This window comes from Anas acuta, chromosome 8 (genome assembly GCF_963932015.1).
Source record: "Anas acuta chromosome 8, bAnaAcu1.1, whole genome shotgun sequence".
Lineage (NCBI taxonomy): Eukaryota > Metazoa > Chordata > Aves > Anseriformes > Anatidae > Anas > Anas acuta.
The window spans coordinates 21,553,189-21,573,279 of record NC_088986.1 but is presented as its reverse complement, the minus strand read 5'-3'; the positions used below and the strand labels follow the sequence as shown (position 1 = coordinate 21,573,279).

Genomic DNA, 20,091 nt, shown 5'->3' with positions numbered 1-20,091 from the left:
TCTCATGTCCCTTAGCTCGGGGCTGGGGACAGGGCAGCCACAAGGTGCCAGCCCCCTTTCCATGACCCACGCACCCTTCGCTAACCCCCACCTGTGTCCTCAGCCTGCTGAGAGAGCACGGCCACTATCGCTGAATTGCACTAATCAGGAGATACCTGGCCATGATGAGTGCCTCACTGCGTCGTCTTGTTATCTCACAGCCGCTGTAAAGCAGAGGTGCTGGATCAGCAGCTCTCCACTGGAAGAAATTAATTATTTTTCAGTGCCTTGTGCCACTTTTTGAAGCACTTGTGAGCGTGGAGCCTACATTCAGTGCCCCTCTCCCTGGGAATATCACGGCCCCAAGCCGAGATGGCATGTGTTTTAGCCATGGGGACCCACAGAACAGCTCCTAGCAGTTAAAAAATTATTTCCCAACAGCAGCTGGCCTCTCCATCACATCACCAGGTGGTGATGGTGCCCTGGCTACTGCTGTTGCCTGCAGCGGGTGGTGGTGGCCCCCAGAAGCTGCCGCCTGCACGCAGGGAGCCCCATGCCACCGATGCAGCTGCAGGCACACTGTTATCCCGGGGGAATGAGCAAATCCCATGGCTGCTCCTTGGGATCCTGCCCTGGCCGCAGACAGCTCCCATTTCCCTGAGCTCAGCAGCCCTGTCTGATACAAGATGAGACGGAGCTGCTTGGAGAAAAGAGAAGAAACCGCTTCGGTTTTGGCTGGCCTCCCATCAGATAGGGAGCGCGGCCGCGCAAAGTCCCAGGGTACGGCTCGGGGGTGCCCTGTGGCCCCAGGGTGAGGACACGGGGTGGGGGGCACCAGCCCCACGGTGCCCCCAGTGCCCTTTCCCAGGCACAACGCTCCCTGCCTCAGTTTCCCCAGCTGTCCAAATCCAGCTGGGAGGACACCCGGGGCTGTTTTGGGGCTGTTTCAGATGGATGAGGGGACAGGAAAGGGGGAAGCAGGCAGAAAGGGGGTGCCCCTGCTGCCCCCTCGCTCACCCTGGTCCCCACATGGGACAGCGGGGGGGCTCTGGAGCATCCCTATGGGTCCCCAGCTCTGCTTGAGCCTTGGTGGCTTCTGCCAAGGGGGGGTCACATCGCTCCTGTCCCCAGCCGCCGGCGCAGCCCGCAGCTCTCGCAGGGCGACAATGCCACCTGCTGCCCGCTGCCGGCCAGGACAGCCCTGTAAATGCCTGCAGGTCGGGTACCCACTGCTGTTTCTCCTCCTGAGGGGGTTGCTTTTTGAACCTGGAGAGCTTTGTGCTGGTTTTGCACCGAGGAGGAAAAATAAAACATCTCCAGAGGCAAGCAAAGCGCCAGCACCCCGGCGGGTGGGGTACCTGCAGCCTGGTGTCACCCCTTGTGGTGTAAATGCCTGAAGTAACTAGGAAAATAAAACTAACATTCACACTTTTAAGGAAAAGGTACAGCATTGAAGAGGCTTTCAGGGTAGGGCATAACTGCATTATCTGAGCATTCCCTAGGCTCCCAACCTTAGATGCTATCGCGCTGGGGAAACTTGGTGTGCTAGCTCTAAGGAACACCACGGAGCGTAGAGTGGAGTGGAGACACCACGGCTAGGCTCTGTAATCAGGTGGGGCCTCGATTGTTCTTGTGCACAAAGCTGCACTTTTTGCCACCCTAAGCCAAAGACCTGTCATGTTTTGACAAATGCTGTACCCTAGTGTACTTTTTGCTCATTATAATATCATTATAATACCAAAACACACCTCCATCCCAAAAGCTACCCGCCTCCAAGGTGCGACCACCCCTCACTGAGCATGCGCCCTGAATTTCTCGGAGCCTATTACTTTAAACGGAAACGGGAAAACTTTACACCAATCATAACTAAGATATGCTTGACTAGAGCCACTCAAGCTCCACCTAAAAGATAGAAAATAATATAAATTGGCCCAAGAGAGAGGGGATGTTAGGGAAGATACCATCGTCAGGGGAGATACCATCCCAAGGACATACAACATCCTTAGGACCTCCTGACTCCTGGGATCAGTCGACGGGCTGAGCCTCTCTTCCCCCCCCATTGGGACGCCTTTGGGTGAGATCTGAATATTTGCTTATAAATCTCTATAGAGTCTTTGATCCTTTTAACGCGTTTATTTCTAGGCTGTGCACCTGTAACACCTGTAACACCTGTAACACCTGTAACACCTGTACCTAGAACCCACACCTAGAACCCGCACCTAGAACCCGCACCTAGAACCCACACCTAGAACCCACACCTAGAACCCACACCTAGAACCCACACCTAGATCACACCTAGAACCCGCACCTAGAACCCGCACCTAGAACCCGCACCTAGAACCCGCACCTAGAACCCGCACCTAGAACCCGCACCTAGAACCCACACCTAGAACCCACACCTAGATCACACCTAGAACCCGCACCTAGAACCCGCACCTAGAACACACCTAGAACCCGCACCTAGAACACACCTAGAACCCACACCTAGAACCCACACCTAGAACCCGCACCTAGAACCCGCACCTAGAACACACCTAGAACCCGCACCTAGAACCCACACCTAGAACACACCTAGAACCCGCACCTAGAACCCACACCTAGAACCCACACCTAGAACCCACACCTAGAACCCACACCTAGAACCCACCTAGAACCCGCACCTAGAACCCGCACCTAGAACACACCTAGAACCCGCACCTAGAACCCACACCTAGAACACACCTAGAACCCGCACCTAGAACCCACACCTAGAACCCGCACCTAGAACCCGCACCTAGAACCCGCACCTAGAACCCGCACCTAGAACCCGCACCTAGAACCCGCACCTAGAACCCGCACCTAGAACACCTGTAACACCTGTGTATTTCATGCATACTAGCTTGCTTTTGCAGATAGTCACTATCACCGGCAATCCAAAAGAACCTGATTATCTGTTGCTGTAATAAACCATACTTGATTGCATTGTGATAGCTCTCATTAATGCAACTAGGGTGAGGGTGGTTATCCGTGATAGTTCAGTGTTCTGAATCTAACCAGACCCCCAGACGGTTAATGCATTGTTGGTGAATGTCTGAACGGACCCCCAGGTGGTTAATACGTTTTTGGTGAATGTCTGAGCGGACCCCCAGGTGGTTAATACGTTTTTGGTGAATGTCCGAACGGACCCCCAGTTTTGGTGAATGTCCGTCTGGTTCAGTACTCTGAATCCAACCGGGCCCGTAACGGTTAATCAGCTACACCCCTTTAACGCGACACCCCTGCGGTGGTCAGTGTCGAAATGTCACCGTAGAGCCTGTTTTATGGGCAATAAATGGCTTGCAAAATATTTCAGAAATGGATCTGGATGAAATACATGCTTTTTCGGAGAGAAATCAGTGCCCTGAACCTCCTCGGAGCAAGACCCCATCACCAAGCATTGCCCCGGTGACCCACGCTCTGGGTACCACCAAACCCCCCTAGCCCCCTGTGCCTGCCTTTCACCACCTGCAAACACTTCTTTTTTTTCCTTTTTTTCTTTGTAGCTCACAGCCAAACCAAGAGACACTGATTTATTTTAAACTTTCAAGCACCTAGATACTATTTCTACAGCCTAAAACAAAAGAAGCCATCAAAGGGAGAACAGGGTAATTACCTGCGGCTTGGAAGTTCACCTTCAGAGAAGGAACAGGGTTTCCAGCTATACCTGTTAAATGCTTTTAAGCTGTGCACTTTATAAGTGGGCCCCTCTGAGCCTGGAATTTGGGTTCCCATCTCCTCTGTGCCCTCCATGTGCCTGGGATCAGCTGGGACAAGGTATTATTTGGGCTCCCCTCGCCTCTCTGTGCTCCTCTCCAGGCGTGCAATGCAGTTTTTGTCCCAGTAATCAGTGCAAACACCTGGATCTCAGAGCAGACCACAAGGGAAAAGGGAGGGCTTCACAAAGAAACAAATGCTCTCGCCTGTGGGCTGCAGGATGAGGACTTCAGCTCATCTCTGGAGCTCCCCCGGCACTCCAGGTCCTGGCTCCTCACCCCATACCCTGCCTTACAGAATGGCGCTGCCTCATCATGCTGACAGGCAGAGCAGGGCTGCTCTGCTCCCTGTAACACGTCAGGCTCCTCCATATGGGAAGCTGCGCCCTGAAGCTGTCACCGATCCTTCCCTGACACCCATCCAAACTCTTCTTTGCCCCAACTGCTACCACTCCGCTTCGTATAAGGAGATGAGGAGAGCAGGTTTTATGTGAGTGTTGCAGGCAAGCCACACAAAACAGACTTCAGCTTCGTCACTGAGTTAGGTTCCCCCAGGGACAGACCAGGAAAACACCGTGAGGCCGTATATCCCCGCTGCCATCCCAAAACCATGAGCTGGGGACAGCAGGCCAGACCACGGCTGGGATTGGGACTGATCTCAAGGAGAAGGAAGAGGCAAGGAAACAACAAAGCAGCGCTGCTGCACCAGCAGAACAGCCACAACAGTTTTGCTGCAGGATTGTGAACTGTGAGATACAGCCCTGGGATCTTGTGATGTCCTCTTAAATTGCTGCTTCCCCACCCAGGGTGCAGGCATTGGGATTTTTATTGTATGGCACCTCACAAGGCTTTTCTCTGGCTATATCTTCAGCACAGAGCTCTGCACAAAACACCCAGTGTGGCAGGACGGGGCACGGCAATGCCAGCTTACCATGGGTCCATGCTGACCCTGACGCCGTGATGAGCTGAGGCCGGCTCCCATTTCACAGATCTCTTCCAGTGACTTTCTCTTGCCCTCTGATTTTTGAACCATCCCCAGCTCCTGCTCAGCAACAGCTCCTAGCCCGGATCCTTAGAGATATCCGTGCCTGCTGCACAGGTGGAGCACGGCAAGGCACCAGCTCCTGGCCCAGGAGGAGCTTGGAGGAGAAGGGGAGCCAGCATGTGCCACCTGGAGAGGGGGAGGACAGCAAAACCTTCACCATCATCAAGGCCAGCAGTATGGCCAGGAAACCAAGGACACCACGGTGAGCCCAGGCAGCAGCTCCAGGAACGTGTTTGGAGATGGGCACATCCCAGCTTTCAATTCTGTGCAGAAATGGGTGAAGAAAATCACACTGAAGCCCAAAATCTGTGCTGCTCCCAAGCCGAGCACTGCAAACCACATCCCTTTCACCGAGAGCACACTGGATAAAGTAATTACAAGCAAGGCGTTTGCACCCTTTGCTCTCCTCCCAGGACAGCCCCTTCCCAAAGCAGAAACGCTCCGAGTGTTTGTGCAGCAGCGAGCTGCTCTCAGGCCACGGACAGGGACCAGCCGGTCGGTAAAAATGGCTTTTCTCGAGTACCTGAGAGCTGAGGCAATTAAAAGAAAATTAAACTGACATTTCTAACTCGCAGAATAAGAGAGATGTGCAGTGGTGAAATAATTAAAAGTTACTGCTGGGAACATCCTGTTCTCACCAGCCTGTTGTAAAGAACAAAAGGGCAAGACGCATTTTTGACTTTTTTTAATTCCTTCTCTTTCGATCATTAATTGCCAGCTACTGCTGCCTCCCCAGCTGCTGGAACCCAGGGGTTTTCCAGATGATGGCAGTGATATTTAGTGGTCAACAACCCGTTTACCTGTTGGTGACAAAAACAAACAAAAATAAAGCAATTTGCCAGCCAGATTCCTCTGCCCAGCTATTCACTGGAAGGGCTCAGAGCCTGGCGCATGCGAGAAGAAGCCCCTTTCACCTGCTTCATCAGCTAGAAGAAAAAAGTGGCGTTTATTAAGATTTTAGTCTCCTGCACGGAAGACTGACTGCTTAACCTTCCGAAAAGGAGCACAGCGCTCGCTGGGGTTTTAGGATGAGCAGCCCCTTGCCCCACAAGGTTAAAACCCAGAACCCACAGTGGGTGTAAGCTGCTCCAGCATCGGCAGTGCTGTGCTTCAGCTCGTCCAACCTCCAGTGTGAGGCTCTTTTAGGAAAGGTTTGGGATCTAGTCTGGAAGAGCAAGGAAGGTGCACGCTGTGCTGACTCCCCACACTGCCGCTGTTAGGGGTACCGGGCATGCTTTACAGGCCTGTATGCAGTCAGCCAGCAAAATCCTGACAATATGTGACAGAGAAGTCACTTAAAACTCCTCCTTAAGGGTAGAGGAGCAAAAATGCAATTACAGCCATCTGTGAGTTAAAAAGAAAGTCAGATCAGAAGACAGGAGAGCGCACAGTGCACTCAGCAAGGCTCTGCAATGAAAACCTCCCAGATTTGCTTCTCCTTTCTAAAAGTATGAATAAAACAGGTCAAGCCAGGCCTTTTCTTGCTCAGAGCTGCTTGTCTTCTATCTCAGCTGGGACAAGAAAGCACATCAGTTTCAGGAAGCACATCCAAAAAGCGCCGTCCTCATTTCCAGCTGGAAGAGGAGCAGAGGTCTTTGACATCGCTTCCTCGGTGGGTCAGAGCTTCGGAAAAACACCGCTGCCAATATTCCACACCCTCTGCGAGGGAGCAGCATCCGAGCAGTGCAGAACGTCACCACTTTTTATTCTGTCCTTCACCGTGGTAAAAACCTGCTGCAGAGCCGAGCCCTGGTCCCAGACCACCTGGCCGTGCTGTGCTATTGAATGCACAGAAATACATCTGCAGCTGATCCATAAACATGCCCAGAATAAACGTGCCTGTAGCATTCAAGTATTTTAACTGCCAGTGACTGGCCAGGCTGGGGGGAGCCCAGGCCTGTCTTTCAGTCTCGCAGTGCTTACTGTCTGTTACAAAGTGGATGCTGCGTAATGCTGTGTGAACAGAGAAGAAAATAACGTGCTTAAAATCAGGGATATTCTCTGTGTTCACACAAAATCCCCAGTCCTGGAGCTATTTTAAAGCTGCTGTTATATCTCAAGTGAATACACGGGAAAGTAAATACTCTCTATTTACTCATTTGCCACAGCTAAACCAAAAATCTCTTGTGCTTTAGCTCATGTGTGCTGCGGTGGCGTTGAGCAAAGCCAGGTATTTGTACAGACAGCACATTTCAGTGTCTGTAACTGCACGCAACGGGTGTGCAGCTGCACACATCCAGGGGTGAAGCAGGACCTGAGGTTTTGCATCTACTCACAGATATCTTCCTGGGCCTCAGCTGAAGCCTGCAGGTATCCCTGGTTTTGGAATATGGTGCACAAGGCTGGAGGGAGGCTCTGCAGACAGCGTGCGGGCAGCTTTTCTCAGCAGGGGTTTCACCTGTGGGATCACAAGCACAAACCTTCCCCATGTACCTTCCTCCATGTACCACTTCCACTGTACTTGCACGATGCTGCAGTGTGACCAGGAGCTGCTGTGAGTGAGAAGATGGGACCAGCTAGCCCTCTCTGTGCTCAGGAAATGCATCTCCCAGCCCCAAAGTGTTCCAAGAAGCACCCAAGGTACACTGCCATGGGTAAAAAACCATCCCCAGCCCGCTGCACTTGGCACCAGCAGACTCTTCTCACTGTAAAAAGCCTGTCTTCTTTCAGCTTCCTGGGGCAAAACGTTTTGCACAGCCAGACTTCTTAAATAAGCGAGGTATAAATATGAAATCTAGCTACGACTGGCCCAAGAGCTTTTTAAAATGCAAGTACTGAGACACAAATACCAGCCATTTTCCCAAGAGGTCCCTCAAGAAAGGTCAGGCAAGTCGACAGCCAGCCTACCTCGCTGGTTCCTGTGCACGGCTCCAAGCCCAGGGACTTGCTTCTTAACGAGTCCTGGGAGCCAACAAGATGCTGGTGGCTTGTGCAGGAACAGACCCACCCAGAACTCACAGCTCCTGCCTTCTTGTGCCTGCACAAGCACATTAATTTTAGCACGCTCTCCTCTAGAAAGCAACATTCAGAGGCACAGCCACCCTATGGTGAATTTACAGCAGAGATCCATACTACCTGCTGCACGGGCTACTTCTCATTCGGTGGTTGCTTTTATAACGACTCCAACCTTGCACAGAGGCATGAATTTTTGACTTTGTGAGTATCCAACACAACTGGAGCCTCCACAATAAAGCCCCCAGTTTTCCCTTCTGCTTCCAGTGTTATGATACGAGTGAAATGCTATTCATCTGCTGCTCTGTCGGTGAGATCTCTGCCTCTGCTTGTTTTCAGTCTGCAAACGGGAAAGCCGCAGCGGGGGCTCCTCACGCCACCAGGAACTCGACAAGATCAGAGGCAGATCACCACGTGACGAAGCCTCACGTTAAATCAGAGCTGCCAGCTCCCGAGATTTCAATCCCCCTTGCTCAGATTAATTGACAAATGATGGATTGCTTAGCACTCCCTGCTTACATCAAAGGTTGCTGCTGCAGACTCCTCCACACTCGAAGGCAAGCTGTGAGAGGAGGAAGATGGCACGCAGAGGAGCAGAAGGCTGTACTACAGCAGCCTTTCCTTTGTGCGAGGCTGCTACACCCACCTACAGCCACAGCTGCTCCTGGTACCGAATGCACTTCAAGAGCTGGCGAAGGCAGAAAGCCACTGCTGGATTTCATTCCACAAGCACAGGCCTGCTTACCACGCAACACCTCTGTCAACAAAAAAAAAAAAGGCATTGCAGAGGGCAAGGACTGGCCAGGGGCTGCAGGGCAGACGAGGTGTATTTTGATCACCATCGTGACCAGCTATGCCTGTTGTAGTCTAGCTGCAACTCACATTGACACCGAGAGAGGAGTGAATTCCAAACCTCGACATTAAAAAGGTAAAACACAGAAGTGATGAGCTCTGGGCTAAATTAGGTTGCAAGGGATTTCCTGTAGCTTCTGCAGGAGTTTGTGGAAGTTTCTTTGAAGAGGGTCCAAGAGACTTTTCCCAGAAACCATCGTACATTTTAATTACTCTCTTCACACATCCAAGTCAACCTTCCAGGCAAGTATCTTTTTAATAACCTTTTAGTTAAGCCTAGTAGTTTCCATTTCACCAGCCATTTACTTTTCCCATTAAGCAGGCCTTTGTTCGAAACACTTTCACCATTATGCTTTCCCAGGTACAAATCCCACCAATTGCTAACCCCAATCAGCAGAACAACTCGATGCTCCTAATTACAGCAACTGCCTAAGCAGAACAGTCACACAACATAAAGGTGTGCACACTGGTGCAGCTTAATTGGATATTAAACCCCCCTACGGCAAGAGTACTGCATACCCAAGGGAGAGGAGGATGCTGAAAAAGGGAGACTGTAGCGGACACCTTAAAAATGGGTTTAGAGGATGAGGGTGCAAACTCAGTGCATGGCAGCTTCCAGGGTAGCTCTGCCACCTTGCTATCCTCCCTCTCTCTGGGTCACTCCAGATTATGTGGAACAGCACGGTTCCTACAGAACAGACCTCTCTCTGCAGATCATTTTCCCACTATTGCCTTTTAGCCAGAACTTTCTCTGTGTGAAGATCTCTCCTACCACAGAGACAAAGCAGCCCTCAGATAAGGCCCTTTGCTGAGAGTCTCTCTGAAAAGCTCTTTGATACTGGAACTACCTGCAGGGGGGAGGTGGGAGAAGTCTCTCTCGCAGCTGTAGTAAATGCAAATGGTACGCAGGGTCCAGATCCATCCCAGCGCAGGTATCTGTGTAACATCACTTCAGAGACAGCGTAACACATCCCTAAGACCTGAAATGCAGATCAGAGCCCTTATCCGGAGGCTCCTTTGAGGAATGAAATTGTAATGATCTACTAGTGAGACTGGGAGATTTCATCTCCCATTCACAATCAAGCTAAAGCGTCGCAGAGGATGGTGGTTTACTTTCCAGTAACCAGGACTGTAACTCTCCTGCTCAGCTAAACAGTCAGCACCCCTCAAACAGCATCACAGGTAACCACAGAAATGTAGAGCTTGGACTTCACACCTGCACCGAAATCCAGGGGAATGCCAGTCATTTTTACTCTACGAAATCTGTAAACAAATGGCACATCAGTTCTTTGCATGAAATAGCCTGGTAGGAAATGCAAAGGTACATTACCCTGAAGTTTTACTTTCACCCTGCTGCACAGCCTCCTGCTGAAAAGGCAGAACGCATTAGACAGAAACCAGTGAAATTACAGCAGCTGGCAGGGGAAGGAAGCGAAGCTTTCTGACACAGAAAGGAAATTTGGGCTGTCACTTAAGGACAAACTGGATGCTTCTACCAAAGTGCTCAACAATAGACTACTTTAAGTGCCATAATTACGTTTCAAAGTTACAAACCCCACTGCCATAATGTGTCACTACATGCTTCTTTCAGTGTTACAGTCCTGGGGTATTTGGCAACATCTGCTTGAGTCTGCCTGGCTATTTCTAAGGAAATTGTTCTTCACTGATCGTTTGAATCTAAATCAAAGTGAAGAGTCTAGCCCGCACTTTGAGTAGTACACAGACAGGGCACAAAACATGGTTTTGTTAGGAGAAGCTTCCTCATGTCCAAAAATGTTTAGCAAATAATGTTTAGGAAAAGATTCCTATGCAACAAGTAGCAAAGGTGACTTAATTTGGGTCTTTCTCATGCTCTTTCAATTTTTGTGTTCTCAAGCTTTTGCTACTGTCGTACTCAGCTGGACAGATACAGAGCGCACAGTCCCATCATAAATATAAATGAGTTCAAATCCCTCGCCCCAAGAACATGCAGTGTCATAACGAAAATAGAACTCTCTCTTCATTATTAACAGTCATTCAACCAGTAACACAAAGGTGCACAAAGGACTGGTGCTCCCTTGGACCGAAACATTTATGAAATACAGCTGATAAGTGTTTAGTTTATTAAGGAACTGTTTTGTGGGTAGGTCTTTTGTTTGTTTTTTTTAAAATAACCAACATGACACTTCCCCTCCAAATAAAAATACATAATGGAAAGAAAAAACTCTGCAGAATGCAAGGAGGACGCAAGGACAACCACGGACTGTTCTGGCTTAGCAAAGACCTGCAACAACAGATCTCCAGACCTAGTGCCAAGGAGCCACCACACTCGAGAGGGCAGGGCCAATCTGTCCAGTGACCAAGACTGCAGAGAGAAGTTTCATAGCCCATGCACCCTTGCAAAAAGCTCAAGCAGATGCATCTCCGATTCACAGTGGTGACACAGTGCCAGCACATGTGAGCTATTTCAGTCTTCACAAGTCTCACATTTCGTTACTCAGTGGTAATTTAGCTATTTATTCACGCGAAGACAGTTTAAAGCCAGTAAGTGCAAGCTCTACCAGCACAAGTTCCTGAGCTCCTCGCTCAAGTGGGTCCGGACTGGCTGTAGTGCATGCAGTGGAGTGCTTTCCCCAGGCCTCTTTAACAGGCCTCATTCAGGCTACGAAGCAACAAAAGGAGACTGCAGCCACAAAGGAACTAAGAATTAGGATTTGTCCAGCTTGTGTGTGCGCTCGTGCCTCCGCAGGGTGCCTGACTCGGTGAAGGAGTGACCGCAGTAGTCGCAGGAGTAGGGTTTTTCCCCGGTGTGGATGCGCTGGTGGCGCTGGAGCGATGCCAGCCGGGTGAACGTCCCTCCGCACTCCTCGCAGTAGAAGGGGCGCTCCCCGGAGTGAGTCTGCTGGTGTCTTTTCAGCCTGAGAAGCTGCACGAACGCCATGCCGCATTCCTGACACTTATAGGGCTTCTCTTGCCGGTGGATCACCTTGTGCTTGGAAAGCAGGTTAGGTTTATCGAAACCTTTGCCGCACGTGGGGCAGGCGTAAGGCTTACAGTCTTCTTCCTCAGCCTTGTGGTTCTCCGCACAAGGCTGGTCGGTGTACTCAACAGTCTGCTGGTTACGGTGCACGATCGACCAGGGGTTCCTAGCCATGCCATTTCCCAAAATCACCATGGAGCGCTCTATCTTGTGCACGTTGCGCAGGTGCCTCCAGACATCGGCCGTGCGAATGAAGCCCTTGTCGCACTCGGGGCATTTGTGCGGCCTGTCACTAGAATGGATCAGCTTGTGCATGCGCAAATTGGCCGCGCGGAAGAACTCTTTGGCGCAGACAGGACACCGATAGGAGTTTTCCACCAGGTGAGTTTGCTTATGCTCCTGCAGCTCGCTCATCCCCTGGAAAGAGGCACCACACTTCTTGCACCGATACGGCAAAGCTTCTCCAGAGATGGGTTCCACGTCCTCCTCAAACACAGCACCAAGGATGGCATTCTCATTATCACCACGCGCTCTTCTCCGTGGCTTCTTGGAGCGCTCGGAGGAACAGCGCCCTGTGTCTTTATCTTCACACTGCAGGTCCAAGTTGGTACTGGAAGGGACAAATACCCCAGCCGTGCTCTCACCTCGTTTCTGGTAGCAGGTCTCATAGGATTCCTTGTCTTCGCTCTGCAACTCTGTTGGAAGCTCCTGCTTACCTGGCAGTCCAGCAGAGTTGCAACAAGGACTGGATGTCTCTGAGAAATTCATGTCTACCTCCTCCTGAAGGTTAGGTTTGTGGCCCACCTCCTCGGTGGTCTTTCTGGAATAATTTGACTGCTTCTCACCTGTGTCACAAGAGTTACTCTCAGAGCCCCAGTCCACCTTCACATCCATCCTCTGCTGTGTACGCCGTGTTCACCTGCAGCTCCTTGATGATGTGGATGCCAAGAGAGTCAAGTCTTTCATGGTAAGTCCATCTCATTCTCAGCTCTCCTTATAGTCCTCCCTTGAAAATAAAACACCCGTTTCAACAGTGATTTTCTGGTATTAATAGAAGTTAAGACAGTAAAGATATTTTTTTTTTATTAAAAGAATGGGACAGGCAGTCATTTACGTGGAAGGAGAAACAATCATCTACTGTTGTGGATGTAAAATACGTACATTCAGCATGTAGAATACACACAGACTATGTTTAACAAGGTTAAATCCTCTGTCACAATTCAGCCTCCTCTACAAATATAAATTGTTAAACAACTTACAATTTAAACTCACTTAAAGACAAGAAGCCTTCAGAACTCCGGGGTGCAAACGCTTTAGGCAAAGTCCTGCACTTATCTCCCTAGTTACCCCCACAAGTCTTTATCCAAGGGACTCATGTTTGTTTTTACTTTGCTAAATAAAACTAGGAGAACCTGTTACTGGAGGAAAGCACCTTGTGACTGGTAAGGGAATGCAACGAGACCGCAGGACTATGCTAAGCAGCCAAACCCAGCAGCAATAAGAGGTTCTGTACAGAAGGTGGGTTTGGAGAGCTCTGGAGCACCTTCGGTCATCTTTACCAGCATTATCCGAAGCATCCTGAGGATGTTTGGGACCCCTGTGCCACCATCAGCTGGCACCATGCAGAGAAGACCACTGTTCTGCAGCAACAGGCAAGAAAAGGTATCAAAGAGCTGTCCAGAAAGCTTACTAACCATCCTCCCAGGTTTCAAAGTGCTGCTAGTAATCTTCCAGAGCTGGTCTGCTGCGACAGCTTCAAATACTCTGGGTAAACAGCCCTTGCAAACTGACCTTGCTAAGAGAGAATATGAATATATGCAAAGGTAATCGGTCCAAAACGCATGAGTCACAAACCTTCTTGTGAGGAAGATGTTTTCATTTATGCCATCCCAAGCTGTGGATTTGCAAGGTTTTCTAGATTTGTCCCAGCAGCCTCTGATGACAGCAGCTCCACGGGGAGCTTTCAATCACCTGGTTTAAAAACGTGTTTGCATTGAATTGCTAATCTAACCTCGGAAAGCACAATTTTTTCCATCCTGATGACTCCCTTGGTTGTCCCTGACCCCCTCGTTCTCCTTAACACCCATGTTTCATATTCCCTGCACTCCCACTGTTTCTTCACTTCCTCATGGCTGCTTTTGTCTGGGTAAGACTTCTCTGAACACAAGCACATATATACCCCCCACAAATCCATGTAAGCACGTATGTGCGCATGGATACAATTCCATACTGACATGCACACAAATAAAAAGCTTGGCTATTTGATTTCAGTTCGCTTAAATAGTTATAAAGGCAGTATAGCAGCGTGCTTTAAGTGAAAGGTCTCATTCACGTCTCAGAAAGGCCAGTTTCATTCGAGACACAAACTGCGCTTTCTTCTACTGTGATGCAGAAAACAAGCCTGAATCGGTCGTCTTCATTAGTCACTGCCTGGAACAGAATGGCTCAACTCACCCACCAACTTCAACTGTTCCCACTAATTTAATACTACTTGCATGAAAACAGGAACTATTCCTCACTCCCTACAAGATGCCGAGCATCTCCCGTGGCACACCTTCAGATCCCTAGTTGAGTCATTGATTTGCTTTTTCCTTTGTCGAAGAAGAACTTCTCAAAGCAGGCTGGCACTGCTCAGCTTAATAAAACTCCCTGACCATGCCCGTCTGGTTTCCATGGGGGGAAAAGTATTTAAATCATGATGCAGGCTTTAAAAAAAAAGGAAAAAATAAAGGCAAAATGAAAACACCACGCTTTCCCCTGCCCTGCTCACTACCTGTGGGGCTCCTCATCAAAACCTGGGCTCAGCTTGGCCCCATGCTGGCAGCGCAGTCACAGCGTACCCAGTCCCACAGCAGCTGGTGGCAGGGTGACCCCCCAGTGCCCCTCTGGGTGGCCTTGCTGCTCAGAGCTGCAAGAACAGGCAGAGGAACAGCCCCAGGGCTATCAGGGAGCTCACAACTACCCCCCACCAATGGTAACTGCTCATCTTTCCACAGAAGTTCAGCAGCGATTGGATTTGATTCCAAGGTATGGTTTGTTAGAAGAAACAGGCTCTGTGCTTGTAAGGCTCTGGCCACCTCCCTGACTTCTGTGCCTCATTCCCTGTTTGAATGAGCTTTTCCTTCAGCCTCAACACCCAGAACTGCACGCAGCATTTTCTTTGATGTCTCACCAGGCCTTCCACTACCTGGCACTATTTCCTTACTCTTAATGGCAGTCCTTTGACACATCCTAGGAACCCATCTAGCTTTTTCAAAGCCACAGGACAACAGCAGCCCCCCAGCATTCTCAGGCTCCTTTCCTCCCTCCTTCACAGCTGATAAGCCACCAATTTGAAGCAGAAAATTTCACCATTTGTCTACCACCACTTCCCAAAGTCTTCTTATTTTTCTGCAGCTCTGTTCATACTCCACGTCAACACATTTCATTCCCACAGCTCCTTTCTTGCATTAGCACCATCGGACTAATTGTTCAACACAAAGAGTTGAAGCTGCAGTCCCCATGAAGCCCCGTTATTAACCTCCCAGCAGCTTCTCTTCCACTACACGTTCCTCCCCCAGTTATCGTACTGACCGGTGCGGTGCTTCCTGCAGTCACCATCACTCTCCAGCACCACCACATGATCTTGCAGAGATTGCTCCTGCTGTCAGCGTTGCAGTTATGCTGAACATTGGACAGCTGTCTCGGCGGATCTTCTTAACAAAGCTCACAGGTTTTCAAAATGGGTATCTACAAATAACAGCACATGGAGAGATGAAGTCAAAACCAAACAGGAGTGTACATTATTAGCATGGAAATATGGCATTTAAGTTTTGCTGTGAGAATCTTGCAGAGAAAGAGCTGTCATTTCAACTCTCACAAACTAGGGAAAAACTCATGAGTTTTTTTTTTAAACAAGCATTTTTTTCTGAATTTAAAATCTTTGACATTTCTTACTGTAATGCAGCAGTTGGGCATAGCAAAGGCTTTCTTCCACCTGGACCCATGACACACAAAGTCACATACCTCTTTGCTGTCCCTAACACATCCCTTCTTTCATCAGTATTAATTAGGAAAATGAGCAATACACAAGCATGTATAGGACCAACAGCCAGCATGTTTGTGTGGGGTGCAGGTGATAAATGGTCATTTTCTGTTCAAAACCCAAACCCAATACGCACACAAATCATGGGTTATTACAACTGATACATTAAAACATGAGGGGATGCATGGAAAGAAGGGATGATGAGTGGTTCTGGCCAAGCGGGCCATGCAGCCTAGCAGTGAGACTTCTGCAAAACCAGCATCAGAGGGTGGTGACTCTTGCCAGTAGAGCCCCTTGTGCTTGGAAAGCACATTAAGTTCATGGTAGCCTCTGCCACATGTTGGACAGAGTTACCATATGGTTTACATTCTTCTCCAGGTTTATGGTCATCTGAATATTGCTGATAGATGTTGTTCTCATCCTCCTGGGTCCTGTGTACCTGAGACCAAGGGTTCCCAGCCACACCATTTCCTAAAATCTTTGAATGCTCTATGTTGTGCACACTGGGTAGCTGCCTCCAGATAGTAGCCATGCCAGTGAAACCCTTGTCACACCCTGGACACTCATGTGGCCTGCCACTACAATGCATATGTGCATTTATAAATTTGCAGTAAGGAAGAGCTGCTTGCTACCAACAGTGATACGGGTTTCCCACAAGGTGAATCTGCTTGAGTTCCTGCAACTCACTTGCATCCTGGAAACAGGCATTGCATTTCCTTCTCCTGTAAGTCAAAGCATCTCTAGAGATGGGTTCCAGGTCCTCCTCCCCAAAGCATTAATAAGAATGATGCTTGCATCATCCTTGCTTCTCCCTCCTTGAGGTTCCTCTGAGCGTTTAGAGGAACTCTAAATCTTTGTCTTCACTCTGCAGGTCTAAGATGGTACTGGAGGTGTCAAAAACCCCAGGGGTGGCTGAATTATGTTTCTGGTGGCAAGTTGCAAAGGTCTCCTCGTCTTCAGACTGCAGTTCTATATGAACGTCTTCTCAAACTGATGGTCCAGCGGAAAGGCACCTAGGAGTAGATGGGGGTGAGTAATTTTCCTCCACCTCCAGCTGGAGGCTGGATTTGCAGCCCACCAACTCTGAGGGCTGTCTGGAATCACCCAAGTGTTCCCCACCTGTGTGGCGATTGTCACTAACAGAAACCAGGTCCACTTCCAGCCTACAGAGTCACAGAGTACTTACTTGTTAGTAATTGTGGAGACAGGCGGTACAAATTCCTGTGAGCTTTCATGGCTGGCTTCTTCCAGGTCAGATTCCTTAGAAAATAAACAAGAATTTTATTATCTGCTGGGCAAAGTTAGGATTTAAGATGTCAATTTAGTTCAAAATACTTTAGGAGTAATACACAACTCAGAACACTCCAAATGCTAACTCACGGGTTAGACTGAGGACCCAGGGCAACTCTGTTCACTACACTTTTTCCTGTTGTTGCTCTGACACACGACAGAAAAGGGCTCTTATGTCAGGATAACACAGCCAGCATTTACACACCCCAAGACTTGCACCCACAGAAGTGTCAATACACTCATGCAAATCACGAGCACAGTCCCCACACTAGTAACGAAGTTACTAGTAACGAAGAGCAGGCCGCTCTGCTAACCTTTTTAACCTAAATGAAAAAAATAAAATGAAAAATGAAGTTCAGAGATCTTATCACACGCATGTTGATTTTCAGGCTAATACAGTTAGCTTTATCAAGTTCTGTGTATTTTTTTAAATTTTACTCCTAATAATGAGGTATTTGGAACATAGCTTGCCTCCTGCTTCAAACGTTGTACTTATGAGCACATGATTTCGTTAAATTCTACATTCCAAGCATTTTCCATCAGCCTCGATGATTAATTGCAGCACAGCAAAATAAGCCCTAATCAAGGGGCAGGGGGCAGCTCTCTCCTCCCAGAGCTGGTTATAACACGTGCTACAGCTACAGAAAGGGAACGAGCACAGCAGCACCCTGCTGAGGGCAGTTCAAGGCAGGTTCAGGATCTGATGCTGCCCTCTCTCAGGTGACCCAGTGCAAGGAATCATTGCACTACCTTTAGTCACCTAAAGGCATGTAAGGCTTTATTCCTTTTCTGCAAAGCTTTCTGGGGCCTTCCAGGTCTTGGGGTCCCAGACAACTATCATCCTGTAAATAAGGCATTCAGATAGGTGAACATGTTGAGAAAACAGTTCCAAACTAGAAGACAGCTCCTCACTACAGCCAACGCCAGGCGCTGTTACAAAATCTGGAGTCACCAAGGCACAATCAGCTGGAGGAAACCAGGTGAGGATGCAAGAAGCCTTTCTGGCATGCTCCAGGTTCCCAAACTTCCCTTTTCTCCTGCAGGTATCGATTTGGGCTGTCACAAACCTCTGTGCAGAATTCGCCTGACTTTGCTAACGCCCCCAGCCCAACTCTGCAACTCCAGCCGCTGCATGGGCAAGGCCACCCCTCTGGGCTGGGGCTTTGGGGGGGTGAATCGTGTACCTGTTATCAGCCCACATGCCGTATCTTTACACATTTAGCTGCAAAAAAAAAAAAAAAAACAAAAAAAAAACAGAAAAGGCAGAAAACACAGAAAGAGGTGCGGGAGCCCCGCAGCTCTCCTGGTACCTGCTGGTACCTCCCGGAGCAACCGGGGCACTTCTCCAGCAGGACCTTCTGAAGCTCCAGCCGCGGATTTTTAGCAGCCGTACCCTCTCCGCAGGTTTTTCAGCCCAAAAAGGCGCAGGGCCGGGGGCGCTCCGCCCGACCCTCGGCGAGCCAGCCCCGCGCCCCCCCGACCCCCTCGGGTCCCCCATCCCGTCCCACCGCCTCCCTTCTCGCCCCCTCAGAGCCGGGGGCTGCCCGCAGTGCCCGCTCTGCCCCTCACCGTGCGGCCGGGGCCGGGCGCTGCCCCCCGGCGGCCTCGGCCCCGCGGGCGGAGCGGGCGCGGCGCTGCTCAGGGCCCGGCCCGGCCGGCGGCCGCCATCTTCTGCCGGGACCATCGGCAGCCCCCCGGCTGCTGCCCGCCGCTGACGCGCCAGGCCCCGCCTTTCTGCCTGACTGACGGCTCTCCTGGCCAATCGACGCGCGGGGATTGATGACTGGCAGCGCGGCCCACCAATCGGCGTGAAGGAGGAGGGGACGGAGGCCTCCCGCCTGCCCGCCGTGGCACACCCCCCCCGTGACTGGCATGGCCGGGGCCGGCGCTGTCACACCCCCGGGGCCGGGACACGGCCACCGAGCGGCCCCCGGCGCTCCCCGAGTGTGACTGACACCCGGAGACCGGCCCCTGTTCCTCCCTCAGTTTGAGTGATACAGCCCCGTCACAGCCCCGGGGGGACAGGCACAGGCAGAGCGCTGCCCCTGTCACACCCCCGCTGTGACTGTCACTGCCCCTGTCACACCCACAGGGACTGCCACAGGCAGAGCACTCCCCCTGTCACACCCCCAGGGATTGTCACGAGCACAGCACTACCCCTGTCACACCCCCAGTGTGACTGTCACAGCCTGGCACCAGCCCCTGTCACACCCCCAGCGACTGTCACAGGCAGAGCACTGCCCCTTGTCACACCCCCAGGGATTGTCACAAGCACAACGCTGCCCCTTGTCACACCCCTAGGGACTGTCACAGGCAAAGGACCAGCCCCATCACACCCCCAGTGTGACTGATGCAGGTGTAGGACCAGCCCCATCACACCCCCAGGGACTGTCACAAGCAGAGCACTGCCCCTTGTCACACCGCCAGTGTGACTGTCACAGCCTGGCATCACCCATCACACCCCCAGGGACTGTCACAGGCAGAGCACTCCCCTTGTCACACCCTCAGGGACTGTCACAAGCAGAGGACCAGCCCCATCACACCCCCAGGGACTGTCACAAGCAGAGGACCATCAGCCCCGTCACACCCGCAGGGTGACTGACGCAGCCAGGGACCAGCCTCATCACTTGCTGTGACCAAGCCCCCGAGATCAGCCCCCATCACACACACCTGTGTGACCAACACCGCCAGAGAACAACCCCTGCTCCAAACCACCATGTGCCTGTTGCACTGAGACCACCCCTGTCCCCTGACCTCTCACACCACCATTGCCTGACACAGTGATGTCCCCTGATGTCCCCCTCCTCACACAACCACTCAACCAGCATGGCCGAGGAAGCCAAAGAGCAACGAATGCACACCGTGGTCACACTAGCCATCAAAAATCACATCAGGGGACAGCACCACGCTGTCACAGGAGCAGCAGACTGTTAACACCCATTTAATAACGCAAGATGTCCGGAGGCACGGGGGGGATCCACCACCAGCAAGCCCAGAAGCAATGCCCCCGAGCAGGGTGTCAGCCACGCCTGCTGCGTGCCGTGATTTCTGCACAAACCACCTGCACTGCCCACGGATAACGGAGGGATGACTGTGTGAGAGAGTGCGAGTGCACTGTGTGTGTGTGAGCAATCCCCTAAATACACGGGCTGCAGGGGAGAAGCCTCCAGATCCAGGACTCTTTGCTAAATCAAGTCAGGGGTATGATGCCTGTGCTATGCAGATGAGCTGTCATATTGTCTCCCACACAAGACTGTCT

At 50.8% G+C, this 20,091-nt stretch overlaps 1 protein-coding gene across 12 annotated transcripts in view; it reads right to left on the bottom strand.

Annotated features, from left to right (window-relative positions):
- LOC137860334 (zinc finger protein 92-like) overlaps positions 1-18,597 on the bottom strand; it is a 34,025-nt gene extending 15,428 nt beyond the window's left edge. For 2 of the 12 annotated variants that reach the window (XR_011098840.1, XR_011098842.1), the window contains exons 1-5: positions 18,402-18,593; positions 16,729-16,802; positions 16,230-16,555; positions 15,092-15,247; positions 156-238 (exon numbers count right to left, since the gene is read on the bottom strand). Coding sequence is in view for 2 of the 12 variants with exons in the window: in XM_068690480.1 (XP_068546581.1) it covers positions 11,246-12,412 (1,167 nt within the window). In the remaining 10 variants the exon portion in view is untranslated. Of the gene's footprint in view, positions 1-155; positions 239-10,685; positions 12,525-12,546; positions 13,159-13,506; positions 13,949-15,091; positions 15,248-16,229; positions 16,556-16,728; positions 16,803-18,401 lie in introns of those variants that run through there. The other 10 variants (XR_011098838.1, XR_011098841.1, XR_011098845.1 and 7 more) reach the window with 9 other exon arrangements.
- Between the last annotated feature and the right edge of the window lie 1,494 nt (positions 18,598-20,091).